At 43.3% G+C, this 24860-nt stretch overlaps 1 protein-coding gene across 1 annotated transcript in view; it reads right to left on the bottom strand.

The window, feature by feature from the left end:
• Positions 1–24860, bottom strand: part of Vha44 (V-type proton ATPase subunit Vha44) — a 39838-nt gene that overhangs the window by 14397 nt on the left and 581 nt on the right. Inside the window, exon 3 of the mRNA XM_067122150.1 lies at positions 3252–3408. Coding sequence (XP_066978251.1) covers positions 3252–3389 — 138 coding nt within the window. The 5' untranslated portion in view covers positions 3390–3408. The remainder of the gene's footprint in view (positions 1–3251; positions 3409–24860) is intronic.

Raw genomic sequence — 24860 nt, 5'->3', positions numbered from 1 at the left:
GCTGTCCCCTGCTGTCAAGATCATCTTCTCTTCCATAAGTTCTTGAGAGAGAAAGAGAGAGAGAAAGAAAGAGAATGGATCCAGGTCATGGGTGAATCCTCGTTCTAGGTTAAAATTCTCAGGGCAAACAAGAAAACCGTGTACAGAGTCAGACGTAGTTCAATACCCCCTTCAGATCTCTCAAAGGTATTTGCAGCACCTCTAAAAAAAACCCTCTCTTCTTGATAAACACCCAGGCAGCCCTAGGTCAGCCTGCGTAAAAGCCTACCACCATTGATGGTGTCTCTTGAAGTGAGTTAGCTCAAGGAGGACCAAAAGGTGAAAGGATTCTGGGAGAGTTCACAAAACAATCGCTGCAATCTGGGAACTATTCTGACTAATCTGAAGAAGTCTAGACCTTCCCTGACCTTTCGAATGGTGGAAGAGCCTAGAAGTCTAGTTTGGAATCACCTCGCAGAACGGTGATGTTACCCATGCCATAAGGTTCCTTAGGTTGGCAGGCAGACAAAGTCAGCCTGTCCCATAGATAGCACATAACCCAACAGAAGAGGAGGACAAAGGCCCCTCAGATGCAAAAATGAATTCCTGACCATTCAGTTCATTCGCCAGAAATTCCAGTTGGACTTTAAAACTCTATCAATCGTTCACTATTAATGTAATCCATAAGGACTGTGGTCTTGTGTAAAGGAATACCGTAGTCTAGGAAGACTGATGACCAGAAGGACTGAAGCCTTAGGCTAAAAGTTCTCTGGCAAATGTGTGAAAGTTCTGATCTCCTGGGGACATGTCCCAGAAAATCCCTGGTTCCCAAAGTGGGCTCTCTCGACAGAACAAGCAGTGAGTAGTAGTCTAAGACTGGTCTCATGATGAGGGACTTCCTCTGAAAGACTAAAATCGGACAGATACCATCATAGGTCCCATTGAAAAATCAGGTCTTGAGGAAGGAAAAAAAAAAAAAAAAAAACAGTGGAACCCAGCTATGATTCCTTGTCCAACTTGATCTTGTGGGAGAGGTTGAAGATCAAGGCCAGAGTCTGTATGTGGACATGAAAATGAAGAATTCTTACACATCCAAGAAAACGGCATACGAACACCCTGGAGAATGGACTACAGGGTTGTTTGGTTCACTCTGCAACCGAGCAAACTTGTAGAATGTCATGCAGCCTCGCAGACAACTAAGTGGACTAGTTGTCAAGCCTGCCAATACTTGACAGTCCCGGACACATGGCCATCAGGATGATATCGACTTCTATGTGATAATGCCCAGCGTAGCCTCAGTGACATTTCATATAGACTGAAAACATATGCGGAACTCTACTTGGCAAGAACAAATGTCCGACATGCTTATCAGAACTTGGCAATAACTCCCACCTCAGTCAAACACGATGTGTTCAGCAGTGGAAGCCTTGTATGGCTAGAGGCACCGAGCGCTCTGGGGCAGGTGTCAGGCGCTCGGGAATCGGCGCCAGAACGCTGGTGCCAAGAGCTCTGAAGGTGATCAGGCACTTGGGATAGGGCAATGCTATAGAGAGGGTAACAGCACTTCCTTCTGCCTGGAGCTCATGAAAATCCTTCCACAAAGAATGCTCAGGAGTGAAAAAAGCGTCATCCGAGGGAAAAACTGATCAATGCTGTCCGCTACAGTGGAGTGCCTCTTCAGAGGTCGAGAGGCGACAAGTCAGTGCTGCTGGCGCTTCCTGTTGGGAGAAGAGCCATCCAAGTCTGATGACAGACGATCTGCACTAACCGAGACGCCTTTCTAGTGGTGCTCTGTTGTGCCCTGGGAACAGACAACAGGCTTGATGGAGGGGGCTACTACCTGTGGGCAAACACCACCAGCCTCCCTTGGACCTCCAGTATGTCTTCTTCTCGATGTGGAGGAGCGGGACAGGGACCTTCATCTAGGAGTGCTGGTGGGGTGGGCAGCCACCTCCTCAACATGCACAACACAGTCACTTTGCACTGCACTTGCACTAACACTGGGAACACTGGAAGCTTTCTCTTCAAAAGCTTTAAAAGAAACATCCTACTCCATAAACGTGTTAGCTAAAAACTCAAATTTCTGGTCAAACCTAGATTCAAGGCTGGCAATGGCATCAAGATTGGAAGCATGGGAACCTGGTATAGGATTATGATGCAAAGAAGTAGGAGGGCTGAGGATGGGAGACATAGCAGAGATCTGAGAAGTAACAGTGCTATCTTCTATTTTTGGCTCTAAGGGCTGCCTGCCTCTTTCTATCCCTATCCAATTTAACTAATTGAGATTTCAACACACTCCACTTTTGATCATCCCAATCCTGACATTTGGACCAAGTAAGGTCTTTATTACACTCCTGTCCTCTACATTTAACACACTTAGTGTTAGAGTCATAAGAAATTTTGACTAATCTAGTTTTACAACCTTCAATGTAATACTGTACCCAACACTTGAAGAAGTGGAGTCTGGCATCCTGACTAATTAGTAAAAAGTTAACCACAGCTAACAATATAACTAACAACAACTAGTACAGTTGGTAATGTGTAGGCCTCGTATTCTCGGGGATGGTTACTGCCATGAGTGATGACATGGTGGGGGGTTGGGGTTACCCGGCTTATGTCCGCCTGAAAGGCAACAGCCTGTGGGGGGACTGACACCAACTTCAACTTTAAATTTAAAAGCCTTCACCGAAACACAAAATCTGGATACTTCACCAAGAGACTGGAACAAATATCCAAAAAATGATGAAAGAGACTGCACAAAACCACCTATGTTAGTCAGGAGCTTTCAGAAAACAAATTGAAGCTCTTTTCTGAGTTGTACCTATCAGTCCCGAATGTGGGCGGGGCCTTGTCACCTACACAAGCCATGGTAGTACCACCACAATATTTAAATTTTTAGACTGCCGTGGTAGGAAGCTTGTTGCTATGTAATTACTTGGTAAGTCACTTATATAAAAATATAATTTAAAAAGCCATGAAATCTATCATGCCGGACACAAACCCTTGCAGAAAAAACCTTGGACCAAATGAGTCAACAACTTCACTGGATTTCCCATGGAGCCTATCAAAGAAATTATGAAAGATTGTTTTTATTGTGGAGACCATAAATTGGGCTAATGTAAAAGATGACTTTGTATTGGTAAAAGTATGTTTTCTCTAAAAACTATATAATGTACTCATCCACAACAATTACTTTATTTCTTAGGCTATATCAAATGACTGAAGATATCAAAGCTTTTAACATCTCAACATCTCAAACTAATTTATATTACCTTAAGGTCAGGAAGATGAAACTTGTGGTTGACACACAGCTGGTGCTGTACAGCTGTGGTGTTGTTCATTTTCTCCCATGTTTGCTGACATGTTTTATCCCCAGGGGCTGAAATAAGCCAGTACTCAGTGGATGTCATGATGGACTACGAACCACAGCTAAAATAAAGGAAAAAGGCAAATAATTCAGCATCTTGTGATTAGGCTCTAACAACAGCAATAGCTATTATGGTACTAGAATATACCAAATTTGCTTTTGTACTGGAATATATCAAACCTGCTTTTCTTCTAGGTATACAAACCAGAGCCTTTTATGTAGTATTCTTCAGCATGAACTGTAATCAGTTGTTAAAACTTGGTAACAAGGTAGGTAATGGGTGGTTGGGAGGGAAGGGAGGTATACCCCTCACTAACCTGTCATCACTAAACATTAATTCCTTCAGCATTTGGGGTAAAATGGAATGGATGAAGTGGGTAATAAGATAAAAGGCTCTGGTTTGTACACCTAAGAAAATACAAATTACCTTAAAATTTCTTACTTGTTCATACAGAAATAACAACCATCACCTTTTATATAGGACATTCACTCTTCATCAGGGAGGTCATCTCTGTCAACTGACTCGAAATTGCAAACCCGCACAGAAATGTCATGATCCCTATCTCAAAGGCAAGCAAGGGGAGCAATAACTCCTGTAACCTCGTACAGTACTTGGTTTTGCATAAGGATGATGGACTGGTGGGCCCTGAATGTATCTTGAGCCTTGCTCCAATAAGGAAAGGTTCAGAGACAAATGTGATACCTCCATACGGGTTACACCAATTGCGAGGCAGCTATATCTGGCTAATACAAATGATAGGTTGAGACTATAGCTCTACCAAAGCCAACCACCCTCTTCGTCAAAACGAAGATTGGAGGGAGACATGTCTTGAAGCCCAAAAGCTGGGTGCTCGATTGTGTAGCTTCCCTGTATCATGGCCCAGTCCAGTAAGTACTTGGCCTTAGCTGCTGCTCCACACTGAAGGAAGGATGAAGAAAAAACAGGAAGATCAGTTACTCTACATTTAACCCAAGATTTCCACTGAGCTCAGTCCTCAGACAAGATACTTTTCTATCAAAACAGAACTGGACGGCTAAACAACCTGTTAAGAAGCTACTATAGGTCTGAAGGAAAAAGTGCCAAAGGACATGTGGTCTTACATTCAAGAATCCCATCCCAATTACCTGAAAAATCAAAAATTTATTTGGAAGGCAAGGGACGACCCCATGCCCCTAACTTCATGAGCTCTCGCACAAACTGATCTACTGACATACTTGAGGAGTCATAAACTTGCTTGATTACTTCACAAAGCCCAAAAGAAAGGGTGTTTATAGATATACCACCTTAGGCTTGCAAAATTCTAGTGCTTGACCTTTGGCCTAAATTTCATAGTCCAAGACTGCTCAAAGCTCTCACAAGCATGGATAACTGCAAACAATGAGATATCCATACCCTTCACTCTGAATACCTGGCTCAAGGCAGAGCAATAGCCTTTTATTGCAGAATGAGAGGACAGAAGTTCCCTACAGAGAGTGACCCCTTCTATGACACCAATCACTAAGATTACCCATTTTTCCCTGGTACTACATATTCAAAGAAAAAGTGCTGAGGTAACCAGACACCTGTTAAGCCCTGTGAGACAAGCATCACTCACCTGATGTACTGGATAGTCTCCAAGCACGAAGCAGGAGGGAGTGAATTGTCTGATGGTACCTCTGAACAGGTAGCTAAGGAAGGAAGAGTGGGCAAAGAGAGAATCTCTTTGCAGCTCAACCAGGAGAGTCAGCAGATCAAGATACCATTCATCGAGTGACCAACAAGGCACCACATGGTGAGATCAAGACCCGGTCGATCACTAAACAAATCAGGGTGAATGGTGCAAAGACACAGACGTCCAGCTTATACTAGGGGTATTGGAAGGCATCTTTCTTTGCCATCAATGGATCTGGCACAGGAGAGCAGAACACTGGAAGCTTCCTGTTTAGCTGTGTGGCAAACAGGTCAATTATTGGTGCTCCCCAAAGCTTGACAAGTCTTACCACTATCCAAGGGGGTAGGGAACACTCCATCCCTATTACCTGACTGTGGTGGCTGAGGTGGTGTGCTACTATTTTCCATCTTCCCAGAAGTTACCTAGCCAACACCTCAACAGTGTGGTGAACCACCAACACATGCATCTGCCTTGTCAACTGACATATGTCACTTCAGTGGGGATGTCACTCATTAACACAACCAAGTGACTTGGCAGACATTCCTGGAATGCTTACAGGACTAACAACACTGCTCACAATTCCAGAACACTGATATGCACATGAGATTTATACTTTAACCACACCTGATACAAACATGCCCTTCAGGTGTGCATCCCAACCATCCTTCAATGCATCCAAGAAAAGCTGCATCTTGGGAGGTAGAGATCTCAGGGGAACTCCTGTTATCAGGTAACCATGCAAGATCCTCTCTGATCACCCAGTTCACAGAGTGAGCTCGAAGGGATGATCACTTGGAGCTGATCAGCGCTACTTCAGCTGTCACAAAAGTGAGGGCTGAGACCTGTTTGGGATGAGCTTCCTCAAATAAGACAGGTGGCCAAGGAGACCCTCCAATCTGAGCTGGCTGACAGGAACTGGTACCTAGGTGCTTTGTCTCCAGTTTTGGGGTGAGAGCTGACTCACCTTGTTAATCCCAAACCCCAGTTTGTGACAAAAAGTGAGTAGGTGATATCTGCTCTAAAGTAACTGCACCTCTGAGATCATCACAAAACCCCATTGACTATGTAATGCACAGCACATGTATACCACTGAAAAGAATCCAAGTTGAAACCAAGGATGGAGACACTTGCAAATACCTGTGGGGCCATTTGCTAGCCTACAGCAGAGACCTTTGAACTGGTAGACAGTCCCTCTGAAGACTAAGAGGTGGTACTTCCTGGGTCTTACACCAGTTGCTCTCCTGCCCACTAACAGGACCATGGTGCACAATCAGTGAAGCCAGAACTGGTCAATGCTATGGTCAACTAATTCATATGACTCCCTATGCTTGGTAATGCCCTAACTAGTGAAGGGTATAGGTGAGTGGGTGCATACACTATCATGCTAATGCAATCCCAGGGCTGATGACAAGCCACAGGCCAGTGGGGCAACATGATTGCAGGCAAGCTTTTGTCCTAGTACAGTACCAGTGAATATCTAGTACTGAAGACCTGTTACATGCAAACCTACTGACTGTGCATGTACAGTCTAGAGACCATGAATGCACCAAACAAGATGGTAAAGCTGGCTCAACCAGGTGTGTTTCAGGTGAAACATCTCTCCAAAAGAGGCCAGGGCAGGGTACCAAGATTATTTTGTAAGATCCATCCCAGTCCTACTTACATTGTTTGAGTCACTCATCCATGGGTGGGCCTAACACAATCACTTCCGAGGGCCTGCTGAGGCTGCTCATTCAAAGTCCTACAGGACTACTTCTAAGAGATCTTGGACAACTACTTCTTTTCAAGGAGCAAGATGAATGAGAAAATGAGAAGGATGACAAAGGAGCACTCAACAATAAAGAGGAGTAAAGAAAAAGCTAGGAGTTTCCTCCCTCCCCTTGGTGTGAATCTGGCTTCCCCCACAGTCAGACAACTGGTCTATGCTAGGTTTGTTGTCACTTATATTGAAAGACCCCTGGTTGGATGCCAATAGGGCATCTTCCATTATAAAAAAGAAGTGGCTTGCTTGATTGCTGTATGGCAGGGAACCATCTGCCCTGCAAATCTGACTGTTACCCAACTCATAGCACCACAAGCAAGCAGCAACGACAGCAGTTGGAACAACTGCCTAGCCTCCTGAGTGAACCCTAAAGATAGCCCCTTCCACAATAGGTTTAAAAACAGGCAGTTGTGTACTTCCCCAAGATCCTTATGCTTAAAGAGAGCCAAATTATCTCTATTCCAACTCTGCTGAAGGGGTTCAGAAGGAAGGGAAAACTCAAGGATTAAACTGATTCCCTAAAGCAAGAGTTAGATTCTTTCCCCAAAGAGATGCTAACAAACTGATTTCCCTCATGAATATTTTCAAGCTTTGGTTCCAATTGCTGAAAAAAAAGATACAGTAGTCATAACCATTTGAAAACATGGTCCACTGGCCCACAGGCTTTCACACAATACAATAAACCCCCTGGATTTGTGGGGGATGTGTACCACACCCTCCTACGAATAGCTGAAGTCCGCGAATACTTAAAACCCTCTAAAAATGCTTAGAACTGCCTTTTTGAGAGTTCAAACAAACTAACCTTGTAATACTTACCTAAAAACAACAATACCTGAGAATTTTAATAGTTCTATCAAAAAAAGTTCATTTACCCTCTAAATATGAAAATTATATTTTTATAATAAAATAGTTTTATATATGAGGAAAATGTTAACAATTACGTTTAGCTATTAGTTAACATTTTAATATTCCCGGCTGTAATCTTAAATTTCGGTTTTAACACTTAATTATTCTGTACAGTTTCAAATTTTCCATTACATCTCTTGTATTAGTAACGACTATTAGCAGATAACCACAAAAAATCTGTTCATGTCCATCAAATGAAGATTGGGCAACTGATCAACAAAACTTATGTGAGTTACTTGTTAAGTCTTCTACCATAAAACAATTAAAAATGGTATTTTCATTATAAAATAAGTTTTTAAATATACTTACCTGGTAGTTACATATATATAGCTTTAGGTGGGGATTGCCTGGAAGGCAGAAATTCAAATTTCGTCAGGCAATCATGATAGATGGTCAGGTGGCCATACCTGAGCGCCTCTACCAGGTAACTAGAACCATTCCCAATTGTCCTCAGAAATTCCATGCCCTGTTCTCAGAGGAGGAGGAGGGACCTTTTATATATGTAACTACCAGGTAAGTATATTTAAAAACATTTTATAATGAAAATACCATTTTTAAATATCTAACTTCCTGGTAGTTACATATATATAGCTGATTGACACCATTGGTGGTGGGTTAGAGAACAAAACACCGTTGGGAATTCGTATAATTACTAAACACTAAAAATTAGCTGTAAACATACTCTGGTTCTTACCTGATAAGGAAGCTGGCTTCATAATTATCCTGCCTCATTCGCCTGCATTCCTTAAGAGACCCAGCGACCCATCCAGGGGCTGTAGAAAGTCTCTATGGGGCTGTCACACGGTCCTCAACCTTAACATGACTAGACCACCACCCTTGCTATCCTGGCATAGCCATGGACAAAGAGCTGACCACCTGACCCACTAAAATCACTAAATAACACACTCCATAAAACCTAACTTAGACTTGCAACCCCAGACTGTGGAAGGTTGCAACAACCTTCTTACAGACAACCTGTGAGTTCAAATCAAGAAAAAGGCAAGGGTATAATACAAAAAAAAAAAAAGGTTATAGGGTAGAGGCAGTAGTACCCTCTCCAACTACGGCGCCGGAGGCAATCTTCGGACAGGGAACAGCAATCCTCATATTGGGTCTGTACTTCTTTCAGGTAACAATCTGCGAAGATAGATTTGCTTTGGCCAAAAAAGTCGCTTCCAAAATCGATTTCATAGACCTGTTGTGTCTATAAGCCATCGAAGTTGTTACAGCTCTTACCTCGTGCGCTTTGACTTTGAGGATTGAAAGCTTTTCTCGTCACATTCTTGGTGAGCTTCCTTATTAAGTCCTTGATAAAGAACGCCAGTGCATTCTTTGATAAAAGGTAAGGAAGGTTTCTTCACTGAGCACCAGAGGTGATCTGTCTGACCTCTCATGTTTCTGGTCCTCTGTAGATAAAATTTTAGGGCCCTAACTGGACAAAGGCCTCTCTCTTTTTCCTGTCCTACTAAATGAGACAGCCCTGGTATGGAAAAAGATCTGGGCCATGGTTGAGAAGGGTTCTCGATGATTTTTAGAGAGAAAACCAAGTTGAAGTGAGCAGACTGCATTTTCCCCATTGAAGCCTACTTTCTTGCTAAAGGCTTGTAGTTCTCCTACCCTCTTGGCTGTAGCCAAAGCGACCAGGAAAAGGGTCTTCTTAGTGAGATCCTTCCATGAAGCCTTGTCGAGAGGTTCAAACCTATTCGAGGTTAAAAATTTTAGGACTACGTCCCAAATTCCAAGAGGGGTTGGGTTGTCCTTCCTCTTAACTGTCTCAAAGGACCTTATGAGATCCGTGAGGTCCTTGTCTCCCGACACGTCAATATTTCTGTGACGGAAGACGGAAGCAAGCATGCTGTGGTATCCCTTGATGGTAGATACTGCTAGGTTTCCTTGGGTTTTCAAATGCAGAAGAAAATCTGCCAGTTGAGTTAGAGAGGTACTGGAAGAGGAAATGTTGTTTTTCCTGCACCATTCCCTGAATACGTCCCACTTTGATTGGTACACCTTGAGTGTGGACGTTCTCCTCGCTCTCGCGATGGCTCTTGCAGCTTCCTTGAAAAACCCTTCGCTCTTGCCAGTTTTTCGATAGTCGAAAGGCAGTTAGGTTGAGCGAGGAGATTTTGATGATATCTCTCTATATGTGGCTGTCTGAGTAGATCGTTCCGACAAGGTAACGATCTGGGGGTGTCTACTAGCCACTCCATCACCTCCGTGATCCATGGTCTCATGGGACAAAATGGAGCTATCAGGGTCATGCGGGCGTCGTTCGACTCTCCGAACTTCTTCATGACTCTGTCTAGGATCTTGAATGGAGGAAAAGCGTACATGTCTAGTCCCTCCCAATTCATGAGGAAGGCGTCCACTGCCACTGCTTCCTGGTCTGGGACTGGAGAGCAGTAGACTGGTAACCTCTTCTTTCTCTGTGTCGCAAAGAGGTCTATTGACGGTTCTCCCCACAGATTCCAAAGCCTGTTGCACACATCGTGATGTAAGGTCCATTCTGTCGTGAGAACCTGTCTTCCTCTGCTGAGAAGATCCGCTCTGACGTTCTTCTCTCCCTCTATGAAGCGGGTGATCAGAGTTAAGTTGTTCGTTTCTGCCCACAGCAGGAGATCTTTTGCTGCCTCGTAAAGGGAAACGAGCTGGAGTGCCACCTCTTTTCTGATGTAGGCCAACGCTGTGGTGTTGTCTGCGTTGACCTGTACAATCTTGTTCTGGACCTTCTCCTGAAAGTGGACTAGTGCAAGATGAATGGCCACCAGTTCCTTGACATTTATATGCCATTTCTTCTGATGGTTTTCCCATAGACCTGAGATCTCGCCCTTCCCCAGCGTTGCACCCCATCCCATGTCCGATGCGTCTGAATACAACACTAGGTCGGGGTTCTTTTGTTGAAGTTCGAGGCCCACTTGAAGTTTTTTGGGGTCGTTCCACCAACTCAAATGTTTTTTGATTCCCAGAGGATCGGAATCCACGTCTCCAGATCTTGGCCTCTTTTCCAATAGCTTGACAGATGGAACTGAAGTGACGTAGATGTAGTCTTCCCAGGGAGACGAATTGTTCGATCGAGGAGAGGGTCCCCAGCAGACTCATCCACTCCCTCGCCTAACAGGTCCATCTCCCTAGAAAGAGCTTCACCTTTTCTAAGCAATCTAGAATGCGTTTCAGGGCTGGAAAAGCCCGAAAAACCACTGACTGAATCCTCATCCCCAGGTAGATGATGTCCTGTGAAGGCGTCAGCTGCGATTTGGCTAGATTTACTACCAGACCTAATTGTTGCGTCAAATTCATTGTAACTTGTAGATCCTCCAGACACTTTGCTTGCGATCTGGCTCTGATTAGCCAGTCGTCCAGGTACATCGAAATCCTGTATCCCTTTAGATGTAACCAGTGAGCTACGTTCGATGCCACTCGAGAGAAAACGTAAGGAGAAAAGAAATTTAGTCCAAAACAAAGTGCTCTGAACTGATAGGTTGTCCCGAGATGCACAAACCTCAGATATTTTCTGTAGTTCGGGTGAATTGGTACGTGAAAATACGCGTCCTGTAGGTCTATTGAAACCATCCAGTCTTCCTGTTTGGTGCCTGCTAGGACTGACGCAGATGTCTCCATGGCAAACTTGACTTTGCTTACGTGCTTGTTCAGTGGACTTACGTCCAGAACTGGTCTCCAACCCCGAGTTCTTGGGTACCAGAAAAAGTCTGTTGTAAAACCCTCTGACGAGAGGTCCTTTACCTCTTCTATTGCTGCTTTTGATAGCATCTGGGTCACCTGTTCTTGAAGAGCTGCTGCTTTGCACCCCCGAGTAAGTAGCTGTCAACTCCAACGGTTCTTGTGAAAGAGGGGGCTTCCTTAGGAAGGAATCTTGTATCCTTCCTTCAAAACTGACTGTCCATACGTCCGCCTCCCCTTTGGCTCCACTCTTGCCAAAAGTGGGATAACCTGGCTCCCACTTGTGTCTGGAGGTTGTTGTGATCATTTCTTGGATTTGGGTTGCTGCTTGGGGTTCTTACTGTGGGTAAAAGTTGTCCTCCAGCAGCCATTCTCTGACTTCCTCTCGAAAGGGCTCTCCCACGAAAGGGCTGACGCGTAGGAGGAGCTTCCTTGTCCTTCCTGGCTAAAAGTTTGCCGGAAGAACTTTCCTAGCAGTCCTTGTGATCAGATCTTGCATTGATTGTTGCGCAAGGGCTGCTGATAAGTCCTTAACCAGCTCTGAAGGGAAGAGCTGTTTAGATAAGGGAGCATACAACAGTTCAGATTACTGAGCTAAAGTCACTCCAGACGACAGGAACGAACACAACATAGCTCGTTTCTTGATAACACCTGCTGTGAAAAGGGCAGAAAGTTCGACCGTCCCGTCCCTCACAGCTTTATCGAGACAGGCAATAAGGTGCATTTGCGTGTCATTCTTCTGATCTGAAACCTCTGCAAGAGCTGCAAGAGTCCAGTCCATCAAGCTGAAGACTTCAATAGTTCTGAAGACGACACCTTTCAGCAAATGATCCAACTCCAAAGTGGACCACAGAGACACCTTGGCTTTAGTCATGGCTGTTCTCCGTGAAGAGTCAACGAGTCTGGAGAAGTCCCCTTGGGAGGAGGCAGGAACTCCCAAACCGAGAGCTTCCCCAGTCTCGTACCACACGCTGGATCTAGAAGCCAATCTTGTCGGGGAAAGGAAAAAGTTGTCTTTCCTTGTTCCTTCTTCTTCAAAATCCAATCATTCAGTGTCGAAAAAGGCTCTCTTCACTGATTTGGCCAACACTGTCTTCTTGAATGAGGAAGACTTCTGGGGTCTACCCATCAAATATTGCGAGGGAGGACTCGAGGTACGGCCTGATGAAAATCGTTAGGAAATAAGTCCGCCAAAAGAGTAAGAAGTCTTTTCAGATCAGCAGCATGAAGAGTTTTTGAGTTTCCTCTTCCGAGATCTCTTCCAAAGGATCCGCTATTTCCGATGTCGAACGAGTGGGGAAACGTGTGAATCATGCTGCTTGATGTGCGTCACGCATGCGTCCAACTTGCTGCGAGGGAGCTTGGCGATCCTTGTTCCTCCCGTCACTGTGCGGCTTGTTTCGGGAAGCGTCTATGAGCGCTGCAACTTGATCAGCATTGCGCTCTTGCTGGCTGTTAGCGTCTTGTTGTTCTGACTCTTGCCTTATCCTCTTCTTGGGTCTGTTGACGTCCTTAGATTCCTTCTTGTGTGTTTCTTCTCTTAGTCCTTGCGACTTGTAAGAGTCAAAAAGAGACGCAAGGGACTGCTGGACTTCCGACAAGAACTTTACTTGAGGTGCCACTTGCTGCTGGGAAACAACTGGAGATGGCACTGCACTAGCTTCCACAACTTCGGAGACTCTAGCTGGGATCTTTTGATGAAGAGGTGGTGACGCAGTTTACTACACGTCCCATTCTGGGGGGGGAGAAGCGTGAACTGAAGTCATGTATACGTCTTCTTCCTCCGACGAGCTATCGTCTTACGCCTCTGTTTAGGCGCAGAAACGCCGTCTTCTTCCGACAGGAATCTCTCTGGAGAGCTCCATTTGCTGCAAGAGGTTGTTGGAGCAGGAGGGGGGGGACCTGCGTCTCTTGATAGGTCTAGATTCTTGTGACTGACGCCAACCACGTCTGGGTTTTGCGTCATCCGAGGAAGACGAACATGTCCTCATCTCGCCTTTCCTGCGGCTAAGGGGAGCGTCCTGGGATGCGTCAACAGGATGAGTTTCGAGGGGACGTCCGCTCGTTGTTCAACGTCTCTCACCTCCCTTAGCCTGTCGACGTTCCTTCTCCCAGGGGTTGGGGAGCATGGAAGAGGTCTAGGGCTAGGAGCGTGACAGACACGAACGGACGCACCTCCACTGCACTAACACTGTCACCGAACTTTTGTTGCAAACTATGCACTGCCCCCACATCACTTCCCTATCCGAAGAAAGGGATTGTACAGAAACTCCTATGGCAGAAATAGCAGCCATTATATCCTTTAAAGACGGATTACTTACTCCCGACTCGGGAGCAGGAGGATCGGGTACTCAAAGCCTTAGGGTTAGGATCAGGAATATTAGTATCAGACAAGTTAGAAAGGACTTGACTATCAGAAGACCTAGCTGAAAGGACACTGGAAGATCTAGTTCTCCTAATTCTGTCCTTTTCCAATCGCCTCACATAGCGATCATACTCTCTCCACTCTTTCTCAGACAAACTTTCACACTCCTTGCATCTATCATCAATGCACACACATGATCTCTGCATTTCTTACAAACTGTGTGGGATCAAGAGCAGCCTTAGGAAGCCGGTTCTTGCATCCCCTAACACACATCCTAACAACAGGGTCAGCCATCTTGAAAAGCAAGTACAAAGAACAATTGTAAAAAGTCAGAAACCGAACAGATAGGCTAACAATGAGAAACAAAAATCCAGGGAAGATCCAAAATCAGCGAAAGCCATCAATTTTTATAAAACCAAACAAGTAATGGGTACTTCACCAATTGTAGTAAAGCAAACCAAAGTAGAGCGAATTTCCAACGTGTTGATAGAACGACGGCAGGGAATTTCTGAGGACAATTGGGAATGGTTCTAGTTACCTGGTAGAGGGCGCTCAGGTATGGCCACCTGACCATCTATCGGCGATAACCTCAATTTGAATTTCTGTCCATCAGCAATGAGGGAAGATGGTGGGATCTGATATATATATGTAACTACCAGGGAAGTTAGATATTTAAAAATGTCATTTTTATATAAGTAACTTACCAAGTAATTACATAGCTGATTCCCACATTGACAGGAGGTGGGATACATGAACACATTCTACTCCAAAACATTAAGATAAGTAATGAATTTGAAATAGAAAAACTGCTAGCACTGCAAAACAATGCTTGTTGTTGCTTATCAGTTTAGAGAGCTACTAGAGGTGGATACTGCCTCTGGTTGGTGCTCATCTTAACTCGAAGTGGCGTGGCGGTATAGCCATGGGTCGCCTCCTACTTAGTGGGAACTTGCAGTGAAGGAAGTACTCTGATGGCTAGCAAAGCATGATAGGTGCCTGCCCTTGCCCTGGGCAAAGCACCAAAATAAAAACAACCATACAACATTGTCACCCACACTGAAATAAAACCACAACCCATCCACTGGAGTGGTGGGTGCTTCAGGTACACTGTACCCCCTGGCTCCATAAAAAACCTCTACATCTTATTACATCCTAATTCTGAGTGTCTCAAAAGTCCATGAGGGCAATACACTCTATCAGTGGATGAAACAGGTCTTGCCTTATCACCATATGTAGTAAAGGATGGTCCTCTGAAAACTCCAAATGGACAGAGACCCCCCTATTCTCCCACAGAGCTGGAGAGCACTTTGGATGTTTGGAGAACGATCTGGTGTCAGGCTGAAGCTGGCACCAGAAGCGCTGGACGCCAGTTGAGATAGGACCTCGGGGCTGGCAGGAACTTGTGGGAGCTAGCGGGCGCCAGGCTGTAACCAGCGCCATATGAGCAGGGCACCAAGTGAGCTGGGCGTCAGACGAGCTAGAAGCTCGTGGAAGCTCTACAGCTTGTGTCAGACAGCAGTTACAAAGTGTACAAAGTGCTCGAAACTGATAGATCTGGTCCTCAAAAATGAATCGGAGGTATTTCCTTGAGTCTGGTTAATCGGAATATGGAAATAAGCATCTTAAATGTCCACGGAGATCATCCAATCTCCCTGACAGATGGAAGCAAGAACCAAATGGATGGTTTCCATGTTGAATTTTGCCTTCTCTATGAAGACGTTCAATGCACTTACGTCGAGCACCAGTCTCCAACCCACGGGAGCCTTGAGCACTACAAAAAGGCGATTGTAAAATACTTTCGAGTCTGCCTTCTTTACTATTTCTATGGCTTCCTTGCTCAGAAGAGAGGACACTTCCTTTGATAGGGCTGAATATCTCTCCGATCCTATGGAGTAAGCCGTCAATACAACAAGAGTGTTGGTCAATGGCAGATTCTCCCTGAAGGGGATGGAGTATCTCTCCTTTAAAACTTTCACCACCCACTGATCCGCTCCTCTTTCGCTCCATCTCTCCCAGAAGAGACAAAGCCTGGCCTCTACCGGAACATGAAGGACTGAATTCTCACTTGCAAGAGGATGGTTTGGGAGATGATTTCTTGATTGCACAGGAAGCAAATCTAACTGATCCTCGGGACCTGAAGCATGGTCTCTGATTCTTTCCACAAAAAGGCTTTGGTTGCTCGAGAGGAGATGAAGGTTTAACTGAGAAAGCAGACCAACCCCTCTGGTGTTTTGTTGATTGGGTCAATAAATCTTGAGTCAATTTCTGGCATAGACTTGCTGCAATCTCGCTTACAGTGGATTGTGGAAATAAATATTGCTTGTTCAGAGAGGAAAAAAGGAGAGCCGATTTCATTGGGGCCGTAACGCCCTTCGATGTGAAAGAGACCCAAAGTTCACGCTTCTTAAGCACGCCCATGGTACAAAGGGCAGCTAATTCCTGTGAGTCATCTCTAACAGCTTTATCTGCGCAGGAGAGAAAATTAAACAGGTCTGAAACTTCATCACGCAAAAAAGTCGGATCTTGAAGCTTCTTGGCAACTGCTCCCAAACACCAGTCGAGAAAACTCAACACCTCAAAGGACTTGAACAAACTCTTCAAAAGGTGGTCTATCTTTTGGGCTAAAAAGAATATCTTGTCTGAAGTGAAAGCTGACCTACGTTCCGAGCCAATGAGCACAGAAAAGTCCCCCTGAGAGGAGGCAGCCACTCCCAGGGAAGGAGCTTCTCCCGTTGCGTACAACAAGTACCGCACACGTGCAAGATGAGAGGGAAGAACACTAAAACAGGCTTTCCCTTGTTCTCTCTTCTCGGAAAGCCAGTTCTCTAGGTGCTCCAACGAAAAAGAGTATTCGAACACCTCAGGGCACCTGGCTGCTGCAGAGCGCTTGGTCACATCAGAGCGCCTGGCTGCTACAGGGCACTTGGCTGCTTCATGGCACTCATCAATATGTTCCGCCGATACAGGATGTTCAGAAGGAACAGGGCGCTTAAGCACTGAGGAGAGGAGAAGCACTCCAGAGTGTCCTACTTGCTACACGTGGGCTGAGGACTGAAGGAAGGCTCCCTCATTCTCTTGTAAGGGAGATGTGGGGACTGATCCTTACCCGAGAAACGTCTCTTAAGTGGGCAAGATTCATCGAGGAAGCAACGAAGACGGCTCTTATGAGGTGAGGACTCCTCAGAGCTTCACGAAAGCCGATGAACTTCTGAGATGCCTTTCCAGCAGTTGTCTCTAGTCTCATCCTGGGATGCAACAGGCTGGACTGAGGGGACAACTAGCATGGGTAACCCCACTGACTTCCCTTGGGCTACCAGTATGCCTCCTCCCAGGTAGTGGGGAGTATGGCAGGGACCAGTGCCTAGGAGACTCAGTGGAACAAGCAGCTGCTGCCTCCACTGATACTTCACCTTTAGCACTTTTTTCAAACTTGTCCACCAGGACACGCACTGATGCCCCTAACTGGGCCACTATACTCACTACCAGATTTAATCGTTGCTCAAATTTATTCTCAGGGCTGGTGAAACAATCAGGTTCGGAAGTGATGGAGCCAGGAGAAGGAGTAGGTGGTTTAGGAGAATTAATACATGAAGGTGGGGAAGGGTTAACACTTGGAGATTTACAGACATGCCACCCTTATCCGATCTAGGAGTCAAAGCCTGACTAGCTAATTTCACACTGGCTTCAGCAGCTGCTTTCCTCTTCTGATCTCTTTCTAACTTAGCTAAATGTGAATCTTAAGTTTTCCATTTCTGTTCTTCCCAATCCCTACCCTCGTCACAAGTCAAATTAATAGAGCAAACTTGTCCTCTACAACCGGAACACAAGGTGTGAGAATCGTAAGTCAATTTTGTCATCCAGGTGTTGCAGCCTTGGAAACTAGAACTACAGTAAACCCCCCATATTCGCAGGGGATGCATACCGCAACCCCGCCCCCCCGCGAATAGCTAAAATCCGCTAATACTTAAAGGCCCTCTAAAAACACTTAGAACTGCCTATTTTGATAGTTTAAACACAAGAAAAACCCTCTAAAAATGCTTATACCTGAGTATTTCAATAGTTTTATCACAAAAAGTGCATTATTCATGAAAATTATATGAAAATACAATAATCAGTGAATATTTCTCAGTGAAAAAATACAGCGAATGGGTGAATTTTCCGTGAATAATGGATAGATACGTTCCACAGAGAAATCCGTGAATACGTGAGTCCGCTAATCGTGAGAATGCGAATATGGGGGGTTTACTGTGCTAGTGTCAGACTTACCTAACTAGTTGAAAAGTCAAAATCATGAAAAGGCAATCCAAACAACGTCACTATGAGAAAAAATGCTGAAAAGGCTACAAAAATACTTCACCAATGAAGAAAAATACAAATCCAAAACTCTAAGCTGCTATAACAATACCAGGTTTGATGCTACAAGTGGCAGAAACAAATTGTCGTGTTGGCGATATTCCTCTTTCTTATCCCAAAAGTGGGAGGGGCATAGTCACCTACACAAAACAAAAGAATTGCTACCGTGGAATTCAGATTTCTAACTGCTGTTCGAGTAAAAACTCTTAGCTAAGTAATTACTGGGTAAGCTACATATATAAAAATACTTTTTACAGTCTTTAAAGAAACTAAAATATGGTGAACCAACATATCTGAGACAAACTGCTTCAGCTTCTTTAGACCTGAAATGAATGTTGTACAGTAAACCCCCCATATTCGCGTTCTCACGATTCGCGGACTCACATATTCGCGGATTTCTCTATGGAACGTATCTACCGACTATTCGCAGTAAATTCGCCCATTTGCGGTATTTTTCACTGAGAAACATTCACTAATTACTGTATTTTCTTATCATTTTCATGATTAAATGTACAGGTATTCCCCTACTTATGATGGGGTTAGGTTCCAAAAAACCCATCGTTTGTTGAAAAAATCGTAACTCGAATATGGCCTAGCCTACACTAAGGTAATCAGTACCATCTATACATATATGGTAGCCTAGCCTACACTACACAGTATACTTTATACATATATGGTATAGTAATTATTAGTGTCAGCTAATTCTGCAGGTTCAATGCAGACTGACATAAGTCAGTATAAAGAGAAATTGAATAACAAACAAGGCCTGGCCTGCACTTTCGTATATCATATATGGTAGCCTAGCCTACATTAAACTGTATTCTATTTTCACATAACACCGCCGTATTATACAAACATCAAAATAACGAATGTGCATCTTTTCCATGGATCTTTAAAAAGTTATGCTTTACTACACTGTATCCAATCGTAAATATTCTTATACTGCTTTTGCATTATAAATTCCGATCATAGCGATCAAATGTTTTGGTTTCGAATCGATCACGCTGGTCTTTATTTCAATGCATTTAACTCGGATCAGAGGGCACTTCTTGCTTCTAGTTAGCGTAAATGAATCTCTAAATACTTTATTTATAAGGGACATATGTATTTTTCGTTATACGAAGTATTTTTATGTCGAAATATAACTTAAATATGTCTCGGTGTGAAATTATTTTAGCCATTTTTTCGTTAGTAGATGACGTTGGCGGCTGGCCGTTTGTTTTGTGTAAACAAAAAAAATCAAGATTCCGTTCGCTATTTTCTCTTGATTTCATCATCATACCACGAGCTTTTCATATATATCTTTTATCGGCGTGAAAACAGCAGTAATATGTGTTCTTTCATGTCCAGTAGTTTTGATTAAAATACTTTCCAATTTTATTTGCGGTCGAGTTTCATCCATGTTGCCAATGTACGATAATTTATAGTCATTAGCAGCTTGAACATTCTTTTCTCAGCGTCGGTTACAACTTGCAGCTTAATTTTACTGCAGCAGTATATTTCCTTGCCGATCTTTTCTCCAAAGCGGATAAGGGTAGTGTAAAAACATATCAGTACTTAACGTCATTTTTAACATAGCTACGATAATTGTTTAACCGTACGATGGTTGAAATACAAGCAAAACAGTTGTTATCCGATTCGGTTATTAGCAAAACAACAGAGTCTCGTTCGGTTGTTTATGGCTGTACGCATTTTCGCAAGAGTATAAGGTTACTAACAATGCTTTTATTATTCTCATACTTTTTTAACTAGAAGATGGAATAAAGAGATGGAGAAAAAAAGTTGGTCTATTATAAGTTGGTCTTTCTTGCTGCCTGATTCTACGGCAATTGTAGTGTACGCTGTTGCTTGTGCCCGCTCGAAATTTAAAAATATTTTCTAAATATTGTCGCATACGGTATTAATTGTTAACTCCATCGTAAACTCGAATTATCGTCACTGCATTGCACTACCTGTATTTACAAACGCACAAAAATTGCAAACGAACACTGACCTATTTTAACTTCCGACAACGAGGGCAAGTGAGGTCAGCTCATTGAATTAATGTACCTATTCCAGCCTCGGCCAACGATCGCATAACCGCACGCTGCCTGATTTGTACGTTGTTGCCTCGCGCCAGTTGCCCGCGAAATTTAAAAATACGTATTTTCAAAATATTGTCGTATCGATATTAATTGCTAATCCCATCGTAAAAGTGAATTATCGTAAGTCGAATTATCGTAACTCGAGCACTACCTGTACTTTTTGTGATAAAACTATTAAAATAATCAGGTATAAGCACTTTTAGAGGGTTTTTCTTGTGTTTAAACTATCAAAATAGGCAGTTCTATGTGTTTTAGAGGGGTTTTAAGTATTCACGGATTTTAGCTAATCGTGGGGGGTACACATCCCCTGCGGATACGGGGGGTTTACTGTAATCAGACATGCAAGTGAAGCATATAGGCTATTTGAAACTAAAACAAATTGTAAGTCAGGCGAGAGAGCATTTGTACACTGCACACCAAGACTATACAACAAAACACCACCTAAAGTGAAGATCATACAAGAAGAAAGCAAATTTAAAAAAGAACTAAAGACTCTCCTATTCTGCAGGAGCTACGATATTGACAAGAAAACACTACAAGACAATTATAAAATATAAGAACCATCTTATTTTGAAGACGTACAAGACCCACCGGAGAGGGAATCATCCCTGTGGAGGGCTGTACATAAAACCAAACAAAGTGAAAGTGAAACCTGGGTGCAACATGATCGCATAAACACTGAATGAGAGGGTAGCATTGACTCAACCTCACATGCTTCAAGCACACAAGTGAAGAGACACCGCACTTATCACACACACACACATACACACTGGGAGAGTAGTATGAGCATTCCTCTAATCTGTGAAGATACTGGAAGGCTCAGGGTGCCTGTGCATGGTATGGGGATGGGCCATGCACCAAGCAAGCAGGTTACTGCACTCACCTTGCATGTACATGCATGGTTAGAGCACAGGCTAGTGTTGGAGCCTGCTCCAGTACCCATTCCCAAGATTGTTGTACAAAAAGTACCAAAGGTACCAGTCGAAACATCACAAGCTGCAGAATATCCCTACAGGGAACAGAGTTCTGAGCTGAGATCAACTGACCCATATGACTCCCTAGGTTCAGTAACAGCAAACTAGAAAAGAGTTTGGGTAAATGAATATGAGTACTTTTATGCATGTGCAACCCAAGAGCTGGTGATGAGTCACATACAAACAGATCATCTCAGTACTGGTGAGTACATTGGAGAGATGTATAGCATGTAAACCTGCTGCCAGTACATTCACAATACAAGGACAATACATATTCCAAGCAAGCAAGCAGTGCTAGTTCAACCAGATATTTTTCTGGTGAAAACTGGTTATAAGAGCCTGGAGCAGTCATGTGGTCAGAAGAGCCTGTGGCAGGCAGGGATGGAGTGCTGAACATGCTCAGTGAGACTTCTGCCAGCCTTACCAACAGCTGATTGATCACCCACTGGTGGCAAAATGCTGCCACTTCCCACAGACTGGGAAGAGCACTCACTGAAAGTCCTACGGGACTTCTTGTGAAAGGCCTCTGTAGATTTCCTTTTCTTCTTCCTATGGAAGAAAGGCTAAAAAGGCAAGTTGGAGGGTAAGGAAGCTTGTCTAGCAGGAGGAAGGAAAGAGGTTGTGCTTTATATCCTTGTCCCTAGCCGATGTCTTACCTCCTAAGATGTAGCCATAGTTGATACCATTGGGGCATTTTCCACAGGATGGACAACCACTACTGGAAGCACAACAGATCTGAGCTCCAAGTGACTGTGGCAACAGGAGAGAGTAGCAGTCAACATAGTATGAGTAAGTGTACTGATCCCCACACAAAACCACCTTGCACCTAAGAGGGGGATGTACTCAGTGGAGGAGTATGGAGGTGTTTTGCAGTAAGGAGGAAGTGGTACGCTAACTTTTCAACCTATGTCTTCTACCAAAACTTTCTAACAGCTTAAAATTTGTCCCTACAATTCAGTATTAAATGGTAGGGATCCACTTACATGGAGGACAAGTACTAAATGGTAGGGATCCACTTATATGGAGGACATGAAGATGCATTACACTCACTAATGCCTTTCACGCCTCCATTAATGCCACTATTTTTATGTAAACAAACCACTCAAAACAAAACCACAAACTAATCCCAGAAGTCAGCTGGAGCACAGCACAACACCCTCACATGAAAGCAACCAAAGAAAAAGTGTGGGGGTGACAGAAAATGAGAGAGGAGTATTTCCCTGCTCAACCCCATGAACCACCAGTTAACCCACCTTGTTATAAAGATCAACTACTTCCTACTTGCGCTGAAGGAGATCTACATAAAATGCAACGGTTTGCACTCCCATTGGTACAACTCATGGATGAAAATCTTCACCAAATAACATACATACCATACTAGAATAGGTTTGACTTCTACCCTTTGCAAGCTCTTCGTTGGGTGAGTCGGTATAGCTGCGGACTGGCACTCGCTGGGCCGGAGTTCGGCGGCTGATGAAGAGTTAGAGGAATTTATTTCTGGTGATAAAAATTCATTTCTTGCTATAATGTGCTTCGGATTCCACAATAAGCTGTAGGTCCCGTTGCTAAGTAACCAATTGGTTCTTAGCCACGTAAAATAAGTCTAATCCTTTGGGCCAGCTCTAGGAGAGCTGTTAATCAGCTCAGTGGTCTGGTAAAACTAAGGTATACTTCTACCCTTTGCAAGATTCATCTTTAAGATTACTCCGACGTAAATAATAGACGCCAACAATCTGAATCAATCAATCTAGATACTGAATCACTTATTCTTAAAACAAACACCTTACGCAACAAAATCTTCACCAAGGAACAGTGCATACTAGAGAAAACTAGATATCTCCCTCTACTAGACCATCTAAATTATTCTAGACAAAGTACTAGAAGGAAAAAATTTGAAAGCATAGATCTAGATATAGGACCATTTGTCCACATGAAAAAGACTGTACCAGAAAATCTTCACCATAGGCATAGCATACTAGAAGCTGCTAGACTTCTTTCCTCTGCATGGCCATATTCAAGATTATTCTAACAGAAGTACTGGAAGGCAAAAACCTGACAAGTCCATATGACAAGTACCTTGTACAAGAAAATCAACACCAAGGGGCACAGCATACTAGAATAAACTAGACCTCTTCCCTCTGCAGGACCCATCTCCTAGATTATTCTAGCAGAAATAATAGAAGGTAAAAATGTGAAAGAATAGATCTAGATATTGGATTGGATCCTTTGTCTGCAAGACAACTTTTATACAAGAAAAGCTTCATCAAGCAAAGAGACATACTATACTAGAAGCTACACCTCTCCTTTCCGTAGGGCCCATCTAGATTCTTCTAACAGAAGTAACAGAAGGTGAAAATCTGAAGAACAGTTTTCAATATTGGATCATTTGTTTGCATGACAAGGATCTTTAACAAGGTTTTCACCAAGGGACATAACATACCAGAAGAAACTAAACTCCTTCCCTTTGAATAGCCTGTCTTCTAACAGTAGTACTGAAACTCAAATATCTCAAAGAATAAAGCTATATACTAGACCACTAGTTGCATGACAGAAATCTAGCTTTTAAATATTCAATAAATACTCCTTTTTTATTTTTCCTCATTTTCTCAAAAGAAATTTCCTAACCTCTGGGTTATTTTTATTATTCAGGAAAGTTTCCAGCGTTTTATCATTTTCCACTTGTATTTGAGTCTTTTGCTTTTCCCTTTTAGTTATAGTTGCCTCTTTTTCGCTTTTCAGAGCACTTCAACCCTTTCTTACTCAAAACCGTATGGTACCTAATGAGTTCTACTATGCTCCAAAAAACACTGCAGTATCATTTTATCATTATCAGAAGTCACTAGTTTCAGGTAAGAAAAGTTAGTCTAGTGAGTACAGTGGCTACTTTCTCATAACCCCTATAACTATGGAATTTGAAACTTCTGTACTTGGAAATCAAAGTCATGAAAGATTGGTAGCATTTCCAGAATACTTCTTTGGTAAGATTTTACAGAGCAATGCAATAAATACTTCTCTTTCGCAAGCTTTATCATCTACTTTTCAGTGAGAGACCTTGTACATCATTCTCAAGCTCTATCATCTGCTTTTCAATGAGAGACCTTGTACATCATTCTCAGGGTCTATAAAGTGTTTTTCAACAAGAGACCTTGTACATCATTCTCAAGCTCTATCAAGTGTTTTCCAATGAGAGACCTTGTGCATCATTCCCAAGCTCTATCATATGCTTTTCAATAAGACAGACTGTATTCCACTGGAGGTAGTGGTGAGTTCATAAGTGGATCAGAGTACATAAACTGACCAGCAGCAATCAGAGATATGTTTTCCTATGCTGAGGCTTGCTTTTGTTCTCAACATCTTCCAGACAAAGTTCCATAACTTTCTGTATCTCTTCTCGCCACTCTTTTCCCTTTAACATAAAAACCAACTGCTGTTGTATTTGATTTGGTGTTCATGAGAAATCAATTTCCCATATATGAAAACTTTTCAGATGTAACCTTACAGGGTGCTCATAGAAATAGCTTAGGATAATCTAGGCCAAATCTAAGTTCCATGTTCTGGATAAAACTACGCTAAAATAATTAAACAAAATATAAGGGTAAGTCCTCTGAATATCTTTGCCTGAACTGGATACGGTTATACTATAACTTACCCAGCATTACCGAGGCCTCACCAATCTAGCCTGGGGTAAGCTCATCTAGCCTTAGGGCTAAGGCTACGTGAATGTAAAATTACATTTAAATTAT

The sequence above is a fragment of the Macrobrachium rosenbergii genome, chromosome 20 (genome assembly GCF_040412425.1).
Source record: "Macrobrachium rosenbergii isolate ZJJX-2024 chromosome 20, ASM4041242v1, whole genome shotgun sequence".
NCBI classification, from domain to species: domain Eukaryota; kingdom Metazoa; phylum Arthropoda; class Malacostraca; order Decapoda; family Palaemonidae; genus Macrobrachium; species Macrobrachium rosenbergii.
Note: the sequence above shows the minus strand (reverse complement) of the source record. Positions and strands in the feature narration are given on the sequence as shown.